The sequence below is a fragment of the Suricata suricatta genome, chromosome 16 (assembly GCF_006229205.1).
Source record: "Suricata suricatta isolate VVHF042 chromosome 16, meerkat_22Aug2017_6uvM2_HiC, whole genome shotgun sequence".
NCBI classification, from domain to species: Eukaryota; Metazoa; Chordata; class Mammalia; order Carnivora; family Herpestidae; genus Suricata; species Suricata suricatta.
The window spans coordinates 51,646,285-51,662,277 of NC_043715.1; the positions used below are offsets into that span (position 1 = coordinate 51,646,285).

At 62.5% G+C, this 15,993-nt stretch overlaps 3 protein-coding genes across 4 annotated transcripts in view; 1 reads left to right on the forward strand and 2 right to left on the reverse strand.

The window, feature by feature from the left end:
- The window catches only part of PTOV1 (PTOV1 extended AT-hook containing adaptor protein), a gene marked incomplete at its 5' end in the record, with an annotated part of 7,976 nt that extends 3,137 nt beyond the window's left edge, over positions 1-4,839 (forward strand). The window contains 10 exons of the mRNA XM_029924353.1: positions 70-127; positions 217-324; positions 1,631-1,786; positions 2,190-2,276; positions 2,373-2,446; positions 2,522-2,579; positions 2,738-2,842; positions 4,051-4,248; positions 4,345-4,414; positions 4,701-4,839. Of these exons, the coding sequence (XP_029780213.1) occupies positions 70-127; positions 217-324; positions 1,631-1,786; positions 2,190-2,276; positions 2,373-2,446; positions 2,522-2,579; positions 2,738-2,842; positions 4,051-4,248; positions 4,345-4,356 (856 nt within the window). The remainder of the gene's footprint in view (positions 1-69; positions 128-216; positions 325-1,630; positions 1,787-2,189; positions 2,277-2,372; positions 2,447-2,521; positions 2,580-2,737; positions 2,843-4,050; positions 4,249-4,344; positions 4,415-4,700) is intronic.
- A 741-nt stretch (positions 4,840-5,580) lies between these two features.
- On the reverse strand, positions 5,581-11,296 carry PNKP (polynucleotide kinase 3'-phosphatase). 2 transcript variants are annotated; one of them, XM_029925258.1, is made up of 17 exons: positions 11,199-11,296; positions 10,779-10,943; positions 10,148-10,194; positions 9,494-9,793; positions 8,589-8,668; positions 8,448-8,505; positions 8,254-8,361; positions 7,930-8,001; positions 7,028-7,076; positions 6,869-6,936; positions 6,697-6,789; positions 6,517-6,613; positions 6,376-6,437; positions 6,158-6,267; positions 5,975-6,062; positions 5,832-5,893; positions 5,581-5,745 (listed from the first exon to the last, which is right to left on the reverse strand). In XM_029925258.1, the coding sequence occupies exons 2-17, from the start codon at positions 10,927-10,929 to the stop codon at positions 5,628-5,630; spliced, it is 1,563 nt and encodes a 520-aa protein (XP_029781118.1). In that variant the 5' UTR covers positions 10,930-10,943; positions 11,199-11,296; the 3' UTR covers positions 5,581-5,627. The 2 variants fall into 2 exon arrangements, with proteins under 2 accessions (XP_029781118.1, XP_029781119.1); XM_029925259.1 differs by having other exon boundaries at positions 11,210-11,242.
- A 786-nt stretch (positions 11,297-12,082) lies between these two features.
- AKT1S1 (AKT1 substrate 1) overlaps positions 12,083-15,993 on the reverse strand; it is an 8,775-nt gene continuing 4,864 nt past the window's right edge. Inside the window, exons 3-6 of the mRNA XM_029924883.1 lie at positions 15,820-15,993; positions 14,712-14,789; positions 14,460-14,629; positions 12,083-13,154 (exon numbers count right to left, since the gene is read on the reverse strand). The exon at positions 15,820-15,993 is cut by the window's right edge and continues 71 nt beyond it. Coding sequence (XP_029780743.1) covers positions 13,011-13,154; positions 14,460-14,629; positions 14,712-14,789; positions 15,820-15,993 — 566 coding nt within the window. The 3' untranslated portion in view covers positions 12,083-13,010. The remainder of the gene's footprint in view (positions 13,155-14,459; positions 14,630-14,711; positions 14,790-15,819) is intronic.

A 15,993-nucleotide genomic window follows, 5' to 3' on the forward strand; every position in this document is an offset into this window, starting at 1 on the left:
GGGGGAGAGAGGAGGGAGTAGGTGGGCGGCGGGGGCTCCCCTGACCTACTGCCCCTCCCTCCACCACAGGGAGACTGACCAGTGGCCACAGAAGCTCATCATGCAGCTCATCCCGCAGCAGCTGCTGGTGAGACCCGCCTCTTCCGGCCTCCCCTGGCCCGCTTGCTGGGGACCCTGCTCCCAGGGGTGACCCAGCTGTCCCCTTGCTGCCCACAGACCACCCTGGGCCCCCTGTTCCGCAACTCGCAGCTGGCGCAGTTCCACTTCACCAACAGAGACTGTGACTCCCTCAAGGGGCTGTGCCGCGTCATGGGCAATGGCTTCGTGAGTAGAGTGGGGCCCCCGGGGTGGGGGGGGGCCGGGCTCCCAAGCTGTCCAGGGAGAGCAGAGCCTGGAGGACGCACTGGCCTCGGACCTCCCCGCGTGGCCAGGTGCTGGTGCTGGGGACATAGGGACACGAGTGACCGGACGGCCCCAGCTGGTTCTCTTGGGGCCCAGGAGCCTGAGAGGACACAGCCCACGGCAGGGATCTAATGAAGGTGGCTGTTGGGGGGGGGGGGGGGGGGGGGGGGGGGGGGGGGGGGGGGGGGGGGGGGGGGGGGGGGGGGGGGGGGGGGGCGGAGAGCTGGGACAGGGGCTCCTTGGTGCCCGGGCTGGTCCCTTCTCCAGCTGGGGCTGACGGCAGGGCTCCTCCGGGCTGTCAGCAGGAGTGAGTTTGTGTGCCGTGTTTAAGCAAGTGATTTGTGCGTGTGGTCAATGCCCAGGAGACCCAGGGTTGTCAGGGAGGGAGTGGGTGGGCTCAGCTGCCTCTGTGCCCCAATTTCAGCATGGATACCCCACCCCTGGGGGCCTGGTCATGGAAGGGGACAAGAGCTTGTAGGGGGCGGGCATGAGAGGAGAGCATGTCATCTGCCCAGGACACGACAGGACGTGGCTCTGGGGTCCCCTTTGGGACCAGCACCCCCTCCACCTACTGTCTGGATGGGCCGTGCCCCACAATGTGCGGTAGATCCCTGTCCCCTTAGGGTCCAGAGGAGCAAGGCCTGCTCCCCGCCTGGCCCACGGCACTCAGGCCGCAGGGAAGAAAGGCTCCCTGTGCTACCTGGCTGGTCACGCTCCAGTCCTACTGGCAGCGCTGGGGGCCTGTCTGCGGGTCCAGGTCCCCTGAGCGGGTGACCCCAGGATGACAGAAGTCAGGTAGGGATATTCCCCGCAGTAGACGGCCCTTTGCCCTGACAGCCCCAATGGAGTCAAGGCGGCACCGATGTCTCGTGTAACAGGGTGATCGTTAAGCCATTTTATAGATGGGAAGACCAGAGTCCAGGACACGAGGGGATTTGCGCCGGGTCACAGAGCGGGAAGCAGAGCTGGCATCCTGAGGGGGTCCCGCGGGGGTGGGGTGGAGCCCTCTCAGGAGCCCCCTGCCTCAGGGGTGGGTCTCAGGCCCTGCCCGCAGACTCAACAGGTGAAGGAGACCCCCCAAGCTCTTGTCTTGTGTGGTGGCCTCATACTCGGCATGAGACCAAGGTGTCGACTTTGAGGACTTCTGTCCAATGACGATCTGTCCCCTAGACAGGACAGTCTCTGGTTAGCTCGGAGGGGTGTCTGACGTCCTGCTCCCTCTCCCCAGGCGGGGTGCATGCTCTTCCCCCATATCTCCCCCTGCGAGGTGCGCGTGCTCATGCTCCTGTACTCGTCCAAGAAGAAGATCTTCATGGGCCTCATCCCCTACGACCAGAGCGGCTTCGTCAACGCCATCCGGCAGGTCATCACCACGCGCAAGCAGGTGAGCCCAGGGGCCCAGGCCAGCCCTGCCCCGGTCTTGTCTCGGGGCTTTGAAGAGCAGGGGGTGCTGCTGGAGGCCAGTCTGTAACAGGGGGGCCTCCCACTCAGCTTGGTGCCGGGAGGGGGACGGGCAGATGGTCTGTGGGGCCGGCTGCCTGTGGCTGGAGGGCTCAGGCGGGCGCCGCGTGTCCTGCTTCAGCCCTTGCCAGTTAAGTACAAATCGTGTCCCTGCTTGTGCAACATCATAGGGCTGTCGAGGTCTTAGGGGCAGACCCTGTGGGCTTTGTGTCCTGGGTTGAGCATCTGAGGCTCGTTCCTGGGCACTTGGGAGCCATGGCAGGTCTGTGAGCAGGTGAGGGGCAGGGCGAGCTCCCGGGCCGCAGCCCCTCGCGTGCGCTCCGCAGGCAGTGGGCCCCGGGGGCGTCGCAGGCCCGGTTCAGATCGTCAACAACAAGTTCCTGGCCTGGAGCGGAGTCATGGAATGGCAAGAGGTGAGTCCTGGGGGGACCTGGGCGGCCCTGAGAGCAGGGCGTCCTCGCTGACGGGGGTGCCTCCCCACTCCTGATGTCTCCTCTCTCCCCCAAAAGCCCAGGCCTGAGCCCAACAGTCGCTCCAAGAGGTGGCTGCCGTCCCACGTCTACGTGAACCAAGGGGAGATCCTGTGAGTGCCAGGCTGGGGGTGGAGGCGGCGTCTTGCCGAGACCCAGCCTCTGACTCCGGCCGTCGTGCTCCGCAGGAGGACCGAGCAGTGGCCGAGGAAGCTGTACATGCAGCTCATCCCGCAGCAGCTGCTGGTGAGTGTGGCGGGAGGTGCCCGGCCCTGGGCGAGTGAAGGTAGGTGGGGGCGGAGAGCAGCTCGCAGAGGCGGCACCCACGGGACCGGCGGAGGTCAGGAGCAGGGGGGAGGCACTCGGGGGCGGCACCCTGGGCTCACGGGGCTGCCCGTCCGCAGACCACGCTGGTGCCGCTGTTCCGGAACTCACGCCTGGTGCAGTTCCACTTCACCAAGGACCTGGAGACGCTCAAGAGTCTCTGCCGGATCATGGACAACGGCTTCGTGAGTGCGGGCCGCGGGGCTAGACCTGAAGGGAGGTGAAGGCGGGGGGCCGCGGCGCCTGCCCCCTCGGTGACAGCAGGTCTGCCTGGTCCACGGGACTCCCCCGGTCTCTGTACTGTCCTGGCTGCATTTTATAGATGGGGAAACTGAGGCTCAGAGCCGGACTTGCACCCAGTGTGGTGCAGGTCTCCAGGGGCTGGTCCCTTCCGCCACTTTCCTCCTGCTCCTTTGAGGGAACGGGGTGGCTCAGGGACAATCCGAGGCTCTGAAGAGCCCTTGCCGGCAGGGCATCTGGCTGCTTCCGGCTCCTCCTCTAAGGGGCCCAGGCCTCGGTTTCTCTGCCAGAGGAGGGGGGTTGTCCTCTGGGGCTTTATGAAAAGCACAGCTGTCATTGCACTTGGTGCACGTTTGCCATCGCACGCCAGCATGTGTCCCCAACTCCGTCACGGCAGTGCCAGTGTGTGTGGAGGGAGGGCTGTGTGTTTCTGGTGTTAGAAATTTCGAGAGCACAGACTTCCTGCAGGGGAGCCAGGAAAGGCCATGCACGGCCCTGGCCGGTCCTGCCCAGCCCAACTCCCTGTGCTCCCCTGGCAGGGCCTGCCTGGGCTCAGGGTCGGTGTGGCAGGAGCACTCCAGAGGGGCTCCCCACCTCCCACCCCTGGAACCCTGCCTCTGCTGTCTCTCTGGGGTGGCACACCGGAAGCCACAGCCCCTTGTAGCTGTGGGGCCTGGGAGTCCTTGAACTCGGCCTCAGTTTGCCCACCTGTAAGCTAGGGGAGGAGACGCGAGTGGAGGGTGGGGCCCAGGGAGGCAGAGCAGGAGCACTCATCCGCATCCCTGGGTTGTCCTTGTTGGTCCACTGGGGGGTTCATGGTTGGCACTTAAGCTGCTCCAGGGGCTTGCATTTGGGGGGCCCTTAGTGCTGGGCTTCCTGGGGCCTGTCCGGGTCTCTGCGAGTCAGGGTCATGGCCATGGCTGCCTGGTGCCTCCGGGGCGTCTGCCTACTCACCTGTGCACTGTTGGAGCCGAGTCCTGGTCCCTCTCTGCAGAGCCCGTTGGTCCCCGGGCTGCTGTGGGCTTGTGTGTCCTTGTCCCCAAGCGGTGGCGATCCAGGGCTGGGGTGACGGTGGTCGGGACACCGGCCCATGTGCTTGAGCCCCGGCGGCCCCACCACGGTGGGACGGTGACCCCCGCTCCGCGCCCGCCAGGCCGGCTGCGTGCACTTCTCCTACAAGGCGTCCTGCGAGGTGCGCGTGCTCATGCTCCTGTACTCGTCGGAGAAGAAGATCTTCATCGGCCTCATCCCCCACGACCAGAGCAACTTCGTCAGCGGCATCCGGCGGGTCATCGCCAACCAGCAGCAGGTCCTGCAGCGGAACCTGGAGCAGGAGCAGCAGCAGCGCGGGGTGAGGCCGGGGGCCCCCCCGAGCCCCTCCCCTGCCACCCCCCCACTTCCCGAGTCCCGGCCAGTGATGCAGCTGCCCCACCTTCCTCCCCCACAGATGGGGGGGTAGCGGCCAACCCCAGGCTGGGCCCCTCCAGGAGTCACAGACGAGGCCCCCGCCAAAACTGGTGAGTGGCAGCGGCTCAAGTGCGGGACGGACTCTCGGCTGGGTCTGGGGTCGGGGAAGCAACGGCGTGACACTGGTGTTGAGACTGGAGTCGAGAGGCAGGTCCTGGAAGCTTCCAGTAGTCCCTGGGCAGCTGCCACCCTCTCCCCCAGGAACTGAGGGAGCCGCGGTTGCCAGGCCCCGGCGGGGAGAGGGCTCTGCCCTTGGAGTCTGGGCCCCGGTGTGAGGAGCCAGGAGGCCCTGTCCAGCCCTGCCCCTTCTGCTCCTGCTTCCCTGCCCCCCCCCAGGTCAGATGCTTCTGAGCAGGGGCCCCTGGGATGGCAGCTGCCCAGCAAGACGGAGGACCGCGTGGTGAGATGTCGCCGAGGCCGGCCTCCAGCCCTGTACGTTTCCCCAATAAAGTCTTTTAAAAGCCGTTGGCCGCCACCCTCCGTGTCCAGAAGCTTTGGCCAGAGTGAGGCTGCGCCCTTCTCAGGCAGGGGCCTCAGACCTGAGTGCCATTGGCTCCCAGAGGGCTGAGGATCCAGCCTGCACCCCCCCCCCTTGCCCCCCGTCATGGAGTCCTTCAGTGGCATGGGGGTGGGAGGACACCTTTACCATCATGGTCACCTGGTCAGGGAGGGCAAGGAGCCCCTCAGGGGCAGATGAGGCCCCACACGACAGGCCCATGCTGTGCTTAGTGGCCCTTCCTTGGCCAGATTGTCCCTGGGCTCTTGGGCCCCGCTGCTGCCCCGGCCTCAGTGGGCCGGCAGCAAACCCCAGCTGGGGCCCGGGACTTGGGCCACCACCCCTAGATCAAGTTCAGTGTGTGGTTCCTCACTCACCAAATCCAGCTCCGGCTCTTATCTTCAGGGTCACATGGCGCATGCGTGTTTGTTCTGTGGCTGGGCAGCAGTGTGCAGGGAAGACCCCCTCCCCCAGGGCCCTGCCCCTTCGGGTGGGGGGAGCTCCCTAGGCTTGGTCTAGAGTGCCCCCACAGCCATGGTTCTTAGAGGCCTCAGGCTCCCTCTGCGGGTGAGGCTTCTGACCCGAGTGTGCAGCCCAGGACACCCCTCCTGCGGTCTCTCCCGGGAGCCCCCCAGCCTCTCGGGCCCCGCTTGGGGATTAGCCAGGTGCTGGTCCCCCCTGGGCCAACCACCTTCCTTCCCAGCACAATGCTTCCCGAGCTTAAAGCAGACCGGTTTATTGGGGGGCGGGGGGGGGGGGGGCGGAGCTCAGCCCTCTGAGAACTGGCAGTACAGCCGCTCGAGGCCAGGCTCCACGTTCAGCCGGAACGGGATCTCCAAGATGGCCGAGAAGCCTTCAGCCAGCGTCGGGGCCTCGAACTGCTTTCTGGCGGCAGGGGTGAGGAGGGGAGGTGAGACTTGGCCTGGGCCCTAGGCACCCACCCACCTGGAGCCCCCTGGGGTGGGGCTCACCTGTAGCCAAACATGACAACATCAGACACGGGGGCGTGAGCCGAGCTGGTCATCTCTCGGAACTGTGGGGGCAGGGAGGGTCAGGCTGGGAATGGGGTGGGGGGAGGGGAGCGGGCTTGGGGGGGGGGCGCAGGCCAGCTCACCCGGTTGTTGTGGCGCGCCTGCTCCAGCGTGGCGCCGAAGACGAAGCAGCGGCAGGGGACGCCGGCGTCCCGGGCGCACTTGATGTACCTGGTGGGGCCGGGACGTGCCAGGCTGGTGAGGGGCCCGAGGCCACCCCCAGGCCACCCTGAGGCCCCCCCCAACCCCCCGGGGACGCTGCTTACCTGGCCCGGCTGGGAGGGTCCGGGTTTGTGTTGTCGATCACAACCCGTTTCCTTTGCTTGAGAGCGGTCTCGCACGTGGTCACACAGCGCTGCCACGAGCCCAGGGTGTCCTAGGGGACATGGCAGGTCACGACGGGCGGGGGAAGGCGAGGCGTCCGCGATCTGGCAGGAGAGTGAGGGGCGTCGCAGCCCTCAGCGGGGGGCGCGGGGTGTCTCACCCGGTTCACGTGGACGTATCCGGCCGACACGAGGTGCTCCTGGAGGAAGGTCGTCTTGCCGGCTGTGAGGCGGGGGACAGGATCAGTGGGCGCACGAGGGCCGGGAAGGGGCTTCTGGACGGCACGGGCCAGGTGGCTCACCCCCAGGAAATCCCACGGCGACCACCACTTCAGGGTCAGGACTCAAGAGGGAGCTGGACTCAGGGAGGCAGAGCGGCCCCGTGGGGGAGACGGTTCTCTGGGGGGGGGGGGGTGCGTGAGTGTGACCTGCTCCTCACCACCCCCCCACCCCCGCGCCCCACTCCTGCCCCAGGGCCTCACCGGGTCAAAGGCGGGGAGCACAAAGCTGGCGACGGGCCACTTCAGAAAGAACTCCTCTGGCGTGGCGAAGGGCAGGCCGAGGTTGAGAGCAAACTGGGAGAGGAGGCAGGGGACACAGGTCAGACGCGGTGGGGACGCAGCTCCAGGTGGGCAGAGGATGGGGGGGCCTCACCAGACGGTCCGCACAAGAGAAGTCCTTCTTCCGCCCCGGGGCCCAGTTGGCGGGGCGTCCAGCTGCATCTGGAACACACGGGGGACGTCCCGCGTCTGGCAGCAGCCGCGTAGACACGCGTTCCCCAGCCCTAGTGGATCCACACTCCCGTCCCCTTACCTCCCACAAAGACACTGTCGCCGACGGAGATGGGCACGCCCTCGTTGGCCTGGAAAGAACAGGTGACAGGCAGTAAGGAGCCTGCTCCCACATCTGCTTCCTTGGGAGGCTCGGCTCTGTGTCCCACGCTAGGTGCCACCCTGGGCCACTTCTCACCCCCTTCACTGCTGCTGCCCAGATCCTGGGCTGTTCTGGTTGCTGGGCTCCCGGCTTCTGCCCTCCCCCCGTTCCCCATGCTGCCACCAGAGGGTGCCAGTTCCTGCTCATGTTGACTCCTCCCCTCCCAACTCTACTGGGCACCCCCCTCTGCTCCCCTTTACCTGGGCCTTCAAGGCCTCAGAGTCGGGCACCTGCCCTGCCCTTGTGCCCTGCCGTCTCCCTGTCACCCACGCAGGTCCAGCTATCAGTGTTCACTGTCCCGAAACACTCTAGTCACAGCCCTGTCTCCGGACCTTTACATTTGCTGCTTCTCCCACCCAGACCACAGGCAGTTCCTAGATACCCTCATGCACCCCACCCCACCTTCACATCTCAAAAGGCACTCAAAGAAACCTTACCTGACCGCTGGAGGGAAACCTGCCTCATTCACCTCCCTCCCTCCTACTTCACGGGCCAGTGTGTGCACGCAGAGTCTGCACCCTCCCTGGTAAGGCGGGCACCCCAGCAGGCCTGGCTGGTACACGCCGAATACCTTCAGCCCAGCAATCTGTGAGCTTCACAACAATTGCACACGCAAAAGAACAAGCGACCAATTTCTCCCTGGACCAATCTGACTTTCTGAGTTCAAGAGCCCTCACCTACCAACAGAATGCTCCGGGTGGAAACCAGGCAGGACCGGGGAGGGGAGGGGAGGAGCTTAAGAGGGAAGTGGGAGTGGGAAGCGACCGGCCGCAGAGGCTCACCTGCTCCTGCAGATGGTCCCACATGCCAATCACCGGCTTCCGGTACAAGCCAGCGTGCGTGGCCACCAGCACCTGTGGGTGGAAGTTGACACCCTCCTGGGCTCCTTCCCAGAATCCTCAAGGATGCTACCCCAACCCGCACCAATCAAGAGAGACCTGGCGCCTCCCCGGCCCCCAGCTCCTGGGGACCCTGCCCCTCCACCTCCTCACTGGCGTTTATGGCTTCTACCGCCTCCCCCTCCTGTGTCCCCACCTCAGTATCTCTGTTCTGTTCTGGGGCCCTGCCCCCCACCTCCACCGCCCTCAACTCCCAGGCAGCCACACCTGAAAGGGGAGTCCCAGCTTCTCCACCACAGCCTCCACCTTGGCCTTGAACTCCTCTGCTGGCAGCTTCCCGCGCCCGATGCCCATCTGGTTGGTGAAGATCACCAGCTGGAGAGCACATGGGGGTCACCGGGTGCCCTCCGGCCCAGGGCTGCCCCGTGGCCCGGCCACCACGCGCAAAAGCACACACACACCTTGTAGCCTTGCGCATCCAGTTCCCGGAGCTTACGTGGAATCTCTAGGTACAAGAGCCTAGGGCAGGTGGGAAAGCAACAAGGTGACGGGGGCCCCCCCTGCGGGCACCTCACTCACCCCCTTGTTCTGCCTCCCATCACCTCCAGTCACTGGGGCCAGTGGGAAAGACCTTCCCAGAGCGTGTGGTGATGAGGGTCCCATCCAGATCAAAGGCGGCCACCTGATGAGAGAAAAGCGGAACAGGACACTGTTAGGCCTCCCATCCCCCCTGCAAGGTGGAGACTATTTACACCGCTCGCCCTTTAGCCACCGGAGCCTGAGTCGCGGAGCCTCCACATCTGATGTGAGGACAAAGCACAGCAGGGAGGTGTCCGCCGCACCCGGGCGCAGAGCCTGAAATCTTTACTGCCGTTTCCCACTTCTCCTAAATGCCTAGGCTTTCCGGTCTTTAAAATGGAGTTCATGGGGTGCCTGGGTGGTTCAGTTGGTTAAGCAACAGCTTAGCTCAGGTCATGATCTCAGGGTTCATGAATTTAAGGCCCGCATGGCGCTCTCAGCAGACTCCACTTCAGATCCTGTTTCCTCTGCCCCTCCCCCACTCACTCTCACTCTGTTGCTCAAAAATAAACATTAAAATTTTTTTTAATACGATAAAATGGGGTTCAAATCCCACCCGCCCTCCTCCCCTGGCCTTCACCCCAGAAGGCTTAATAACCCTGGAAATAAAATCAGGGGCAGGGGTGTTCGGGTGCTAACTGTGAGTCAGGGGAGTCAGGGGCTGTGCATTCGGGATTTTACTGGGGAAGCACAGCAGGTGAGTTCGGGTCCTGCTACAATGGGCCACCTCCTTGCAGAGGTTACTGCGGCTCAGGCAGCAGCTGACATCAAAGTCCCCAGCGCCTGAATCTGTCCTCAGGTGCGCTTCTCAAAAAAAAGAAAAAAAGGGGGGGTGGAGGCTCAGAGATTGAATGACCTGTCCAGGGGCACACAGCACCTACACCCCCCCACCCCCCCGTCTGTGTGGCTCCTTCAGCTTGGCCCTCACCTTGCGCCGGGGCTTCACCCCAGGTGCGGTAAACACTAGCAGCTTCTCAAAGTTCTCCCAGCCGGAGGACGACTTCCGCATCCGCTTCGGGGGTGGTTCGACGTCCGCGGCGGCGTCCAGGACCGCCGGAGGGGTGCCGGGTGGAGTGTCTTGCTGGGATTCAGGCGTGCGGGCCTCTTCCCAGCGCAGGGTTAGCGGGTGGAGGCCGTTGACCAAATACAGTGTGTCCCCCACGCTCAGAGAGCCTTCTGACCCCGGACTCAGCTCCTGGGTCCCAGCAGTTGAGGGATTAATTCCCAGCTGCAAAGGGAGGGAGAGGGGCTGGGATTAACTGCGTTCCTCACCACCAGCCTCCTCTAATTAAACAACACGGGGAAGGACTTCCTTTCACCACCTGCCAATCAGACCCATAGACCCCGCCTCTTCGCTGTGCACCACCAATCAGGGGTCTGGAAATGCTACAGGCGGCCAGTGTTACCCAATTTAAAAGTGGATGGATACCCAACTGAAAAAGATAAAACTCGGAGGCTTCTCTACTGGCCACACCCTCTTCCCTCAAAACCAGACTTTCCCAATGAGGCCGGTTCCCTGCTGGGTTGCTATTCCCCCACCCCTCCCCAACGCCAGCCCCGGGCCTCACGGAGGAACTGGTACCTGTTTCACCGCCACGGTCTTAGTCCCAGGGTCTGCGACCAGCTCCACTGAGGGTTGAGAGGGTGGAGTCAAGAATGTGCATCCTTATGTGATCTTTCCCTCGTCACTGGGGAGCATGGCCAGCTTTATGCCACAGGATGGGGGCCACAGCACCCATTTGGGAGGGAAAAGCCGCTTATTTCTCCTTTACATGCAGGAATCAGATAAAGGCCTTATGACGTAGGTTCTTGCCCAGGGACAGGGCGGCATTTTTCCATAAAGAAAGGGCTTCTCTCTCCGATGAGCCGTGGGCTTAGGTGCAGGTCCTGGGCATCGCCCGTTACCACAAGCACTTTTCACCATAGGATCAGCTCTCTCCTGGTCAAGGGTCGCGACCTGACTCAAGCCTTCACGGTGACCTGTAAGCATCCTTCTCTGACACCTTTATTGGATTGGCTCTATCCCCTCCCCACTAAGGGGTCTGGCTAGTGCCACGTCGGGCACAACCTACCAATTTCAGAACTAGCTACACCACGCAATTCTGCCTGGTGGCCAAACACCTCCCTTATTGGCTTGGCTGTCCATCTTCCCTGCAGACTGCGTTCCCGCTCCAGGAACAGGCCACACCCCCTACAGCTCCGGCTCCGCCTACCTTGGTTTCTGGAGCACTTCCGGTCGGTAACCTGGGTCAAGGGTCCCCGGCCGAGGACAAGGACTTGTCCGTCCAAAGGCAGGAAGATGGGGGGCGCATCTCCAGGGGGGCTTTCCAGCCACAGGCGGCCCTGGGGCTCCATCTCGACCATTCCTAGCCGCCAGCCTAGGGGGAAGTAAACAGGTTTGATTGGCAGAACGCCCACAAATTGCTATAGGAAGTCCCGCCTCCCCCACCAGGAATTTCCCTTCTTCCGCTGGAGGCTCCGGAAATCCCACCCTCTCGCCGGTCTCCGGCCCGCGCCGTTTCACAGGTGACGACGCCCCGCCAGTACCGTCGCGAGCTGGGACCCCTACGTCCGAAGGCAAAGCCCAGGAACCTAGCTCGGCCCCACGCCTACCATGCCGGACCGGGGCTCACCTGCCACTTACGACCAGGGAAGTCAGCCCCGAGGCGCTCTGCCCGCAACTCCACCGGCTCCTTTCTCTTTCTCGGCGGACGGAAATGACTCGTCCTACGGGTGGGGCCAATGACTTGGCTCCTCCCACCACACGAGCCCCGCCCCTTTCAGGACCCCCCCCTCCCCCTCCCCCGTCTCTATGGTCCCTCTGCTGCTCGGACCTTATTCTCTCCGGCAGCAATGGGAGCCTATGGCCAGTAGGGGGTGTGGGTCCTCTTTTCAGATTTTCCTCTTTCCACGTGTAACTCTTAACATTCATTCTCTTAGTTATAGCGGGATAAACTTTTTCACTTGACGGTCATTGTCAGTCCAAGAACTTTCCGCCCCCGACAGCAGCCCTGAACCTCAATAATGCAATTTTCTCGTTTTTAAAATGGGGGTAATTGTTTCCACTTCATGGGGTTACTAGGAAGTTAAAGGAGTTAATACGTGTGAATAACTTTATAAGTGTTTGGCTGGTAGTTCGTCTTATCTGTTGCTAGCATTCCTTCAGTGGTGGTCTGATAGGAGATGAAGATTACAGGTTTACTGGACCCAGCCCAGACTTCGGACCAGGCGCCAATTTCAGCTCTCATGTTAGGCAGAAAACTCCAGGCTTCAACTGGAGGTTCCTGGTTTTGCTGGTGACTATCGGGACTCAGAACACGGATTCCTTAAAGACTATTCACATTCCAACATTCATCTCCCTTAAGATTGGGGATCTACAGTCATACAGGGCTGGGACCCCCACTCCCACCCTGTAAATCTCTTATCTGTAAAAACTCCTAGCTTTGTGCTGAACATCAATGAAATGCTGCTCATTCGGCTTCAGGAAGTGTTTGTTGAATGAACACAACACACTTTGTACTCAGAGGTAAAACTCTTTAATCTCAGACCACCCCTCCCAACTCCCGATCCCCACCCCCGACTCTCTCCCCCACACAAGGGCCGGAGAGCGAGGGCCCCTGCCCCCCACCTTGGGCGGACGAAGGCCCTTTAAGGCACCTGTGGGGGTGGGGAGAGAGGGACGCGAGCTGGTGCCGTCCGGGCTGCAAGGACGGACTTCGATTGGCAGGCTGTTGTGGGATGGAGCCAAAGAGAGGGTATCAGACTCAGGGACAGGGGTGGCCCATCCCTGGGAGAGGGCATGGGGACACTTAGTCAGGACTTAGTCAAAAACCACCCCAGTCCCAGTAGTGTAAAGAACGCAAATTTAAGGCCGCAGGCCAATCCTGGGCACAGGAGGGTTTGGCCACGCCCACAAGACGCTGCAGCCAATCAGGCGGGACAACCCAGGAAGGGTGGGATGGTGACTCGGGTAGATTGGTCAAGCCCTTTGCGTTCGAGCCAATCGAATGTAGGAGCTGCTCATTCTCTAGGCCGAAACGACTTGCCATCCCCCAATCCTGTGGCTTCGCTTTTCGCTTTCGACCAATGCCGCGCGAGCAAAGCCCTAGTCGCTAGGCAAAAACAACAGTTGACCCCTTTTAGGGCTTAAAACTGGCCGCCCCGATCAGGGAGCGAGCCAATCCCTTAATCGAAAGAATCTGTCGCAGGGCAGAGAAAGCGGCGAGAGACCCAATCGGAAAACTAGATAGGTCCCGCTCCTGGGCGCGTGAGGCGACCGGAGGGTGGAAGGATGGCAGGGATTGGCCGGGAGGGGGCAATCCTGGGACCCGGAAGACCAGGAAGGTCGGTCCAGGTCTGAGTCGGATTGGCCGGCCCGGGGGGCGGGGCAGGGGTGTAGTGTTGGGCGGAGCGGACGCTGGGCCGGGAGCCTCTCTCCCTGGGCCTCAGTATTTCCGCTTCAGCTTCTGGAAGTCGCTGGTGTTGAGTCGCGGTCGCGGCAGGTCCCCGAAGACCTGGGTGTCCTCGGCCTCCCGCAGCACCAGCGCGCGCATGCTCGCCGCGATGCGGTCCAGATCCGGCGAGGAGGGCTGCGGGATGGGGGCGGGGTCAGCGCCCGCTGCGGCCCCGCCCCTTCGGGCCAGACACCAGCCCAGCACTTCTTACCTCCCGCCGAGAAGACTCTTCCCCCAGGCTGGCTCCATGTAGGATCCTTCTACCCAACTCGAACCCCACCTCCTCCCCTCCTTGGCCTGACTCCACACGCACGAACCACCTGTCCCATCGCCGTTCTAGTTCCTTATACAACGGAATGGCTGCTTGTCCGATGACCGTCAAATCTGCGTGCACCCAGAGGGTGTCAGGTCTAAGGATTTGGGTTGGGCTTGGCATCGAGTCATGTAACAATCGGGCCTCTGCCACCGACAGGCTGTCAACGGGCACATCATCTCCCTAGGCTTCACTCTCCCTTTAAAACATGGGGATGAGGACAGAGCCCGAGACCCTGAGCACAGCGACTGCTCAAGGGCCGTGAACACTCACGTTGCAGGCGCTGTGGGGAATGGACCCCTTGCCGCGCTGGCCTCCACCGGGAGGGGCCCTGTCCTCCTGAACCCAGCAACTAGTGCGAAAGCTGGGGCTGGGCCTGGCCTCCAGCCCAACGGGAGGGGCCCCAGACAGACGCTGGACCAGAGCCCCGAAGACAGCCCAGCTCCCCCACCACTCAGGCCTCATGCTGTCAGTTCACCAAGGACAGCAGCGGAGGGACGATGCCAGCGTGTCAGCAGGACCCTGAGAGGCATCACAGGGAGGGGGACCGAGGGGCCCAGGGCCTCCTCCCTTGCGGCCTGTAACTCCTTTCTAAAAGGAAGCCGGGTTCCAATCCCAGCTCTGCCCCGTACACGCTGAGGTCCCAAGGAAGTCACGTGCACTCCCCATGCGTCAGGGAGGCTCAGTGAGGGACGATGAGGGCCCACCCAGGCCGGCCCAGGAAGCCCCGCGCTAGGACTGCGCGGCCGAAAGAGGGCGTGGGGGAGGGGCAATTTCCAGGAGGAGCCCGAAATATGCAAGGTGAGGACAAAAGGTGATCTGACCGCTCTAAGCCTCAGTTTCCCCTTCTGGAGGGGGTAACAGAGTACTGGTGTCTTGCCTGGGGCAGGCATTCTACAAAGGAAGCTATTCCTAGAAACAGGAAGGGACTTTCCCTACAAGGCACTGGGGTAGGTTATACGGCTGCAATAGGTAAACTTCAGGGCTTGGGCCCAGAAACCTGTCTCATGAGGTAGAGGGGAGGATCAATCCTATGAAATGTGCCATCCATGCCTGAGGGCTTCCTGGAGGAAGTGGCTCTGAGTCTTTCCCTCCACCCTCCTCCCCTCTTCCCCTTTGCCCCTCACCGGCCCATTCTCCTCATCCGACGATCGTGCTTCTGTCCTCTTCTCCTTGAAGGCCCAGACGGGCACGGACACGGGCAGGGACTTGGCATACTGCTGGGTGGGCAGGGCTGAGGCCGGGGGCACTGAGTAGGCTGGGGGGCCAGCAGGGGTGTCCTCGCTCAGGCTGCCATCTGGGGGAGAGGGTGAACTTCAGCCTCTGCCCCTGCCTCTCTCCCGGCGGCCCCGGGCCTGGGGACAGCCCAGGACACTTACCATCTGTGCTCTCGGGGTCCGACTCACAGAAAGGGGGCAGGTCCTGCAGTGTGGCATCCTCGTCCATCACGAAGAGCCCTGTGGATGGTGTCAGTGGCCGAGGCCAGTCTTCGCCGCTGCCACCACCTCCCCACGCCCCACCGGCCGCAGGGCCCTTGCAAGCCTCAGGGCTTCTGGAATTGTTCCCTCGGCCCTGGCCCTGGTTATCTTCCAGGCCATCAGCGGAAACAAATCCAGTTTCTATCTGTTACACCCTCGGGTGAAAACAGCTGGCTGAGTAAACATGAAATCTCTTAAGATCCGCTTGGGATGAACTGGCTCAAAAAACAGACTGAGACAAACAGGACAGGGTTATAGTCTCTGTTTGACAAATGGGGACCAGGAGGCTCCGAGGAGTTAAATCATTGCCCAAAGTTCCTGGCTAATAATCGTGTGTCCCCAGGACTTGAACCCACACCAGCTGGCTCTAGAGTCTGCAGGTTTTCCCCAGCAACAGTGAAGAAGTGAGCATCAGTAGGAACAATAAGTCCTACTTCCTGAGTCCCCGAAAACTCCTAATCACTCTTCAAAGCCCTAATGTTATAGTCCAGTCTCTTTGAAGCACAACCTCCAAATAACCCACCAAAACAGGCAGCTACATCTTCCCTTGGCTTCTCTGAGCTGCTGCCTGCATCCCTCGTGTTCTCACAAGCACGAGGCACCCAGATTTGGAAATCACTCCTGTTTGGCTCAAGGTCCCAGCATGGGATCCAACCCCATGGCCTCCACGGGACACGGCCTCCCATCGGGACCACCAACTTCTCCGCCAGGCCTGGCGTCCCTCAAGAAAAGGGCCGGCTCTGGCTCTGGCTCTGGCTCTGTCCAGCACCACCCTCACCCCCCCCAGAGCTGGCCTCAGGAGAACATGTAAGGAACCTGAGGCTCAGAGACGGGGAAATGACCTGCTCAGGGTCACACAGCAAGTCTGCCTGCCCCTTTGGCTCTTTGAAGCCGCAGCTTCCAAAGAAAACCAGGGATCAGCGACAAGTGAGTCCCACTGCTCCAGAAAAACCTACCTTGGAGGCAACTTGCTGAGCCAAAGAGCCATCCCAGCCCCTGCCCCTCTCACCTCCATTGTCGCTGACACCCAGCCGCTCCCCTGAGGTCTCGGTCTCTGTGGGCTCGTCCTCATCTTCCTCGTCCTCCTCCCTGGCCAGGGCAGGCCGAGGCGGGCTCCGGGCAGGGCTGGGCGGCTGTGGCGCTGGCGGGGGCGCGGGGGGCCTGGCGGCAGCAGCGGCCCTGT

Bases quoted from the DNA above. Each gene is read 5' to 3' on its own strand.
- PNKP (XM_029925258.1), bottom strand. From the start codon at position 10,929: ATGGTCGAGATGGAGCCCCAGGGCCGCCTGTGGCTGGAAAGCCCCCCT. The intron at 8,362-8,447 runs GTGTGTGTGTGC...TGTGCTCTCCAG, and splicing joins TGGATGCGCAAGGCTACAAG to CTGGTGATCTTCACCAACCA. The intron at 6,268-6,375 runs GTGAGACACCCC...CATGTCCCCTAG, and splicing joins GATACGTCCACGTGAACCGG to GACACCCTGGGCTCGTGGCA.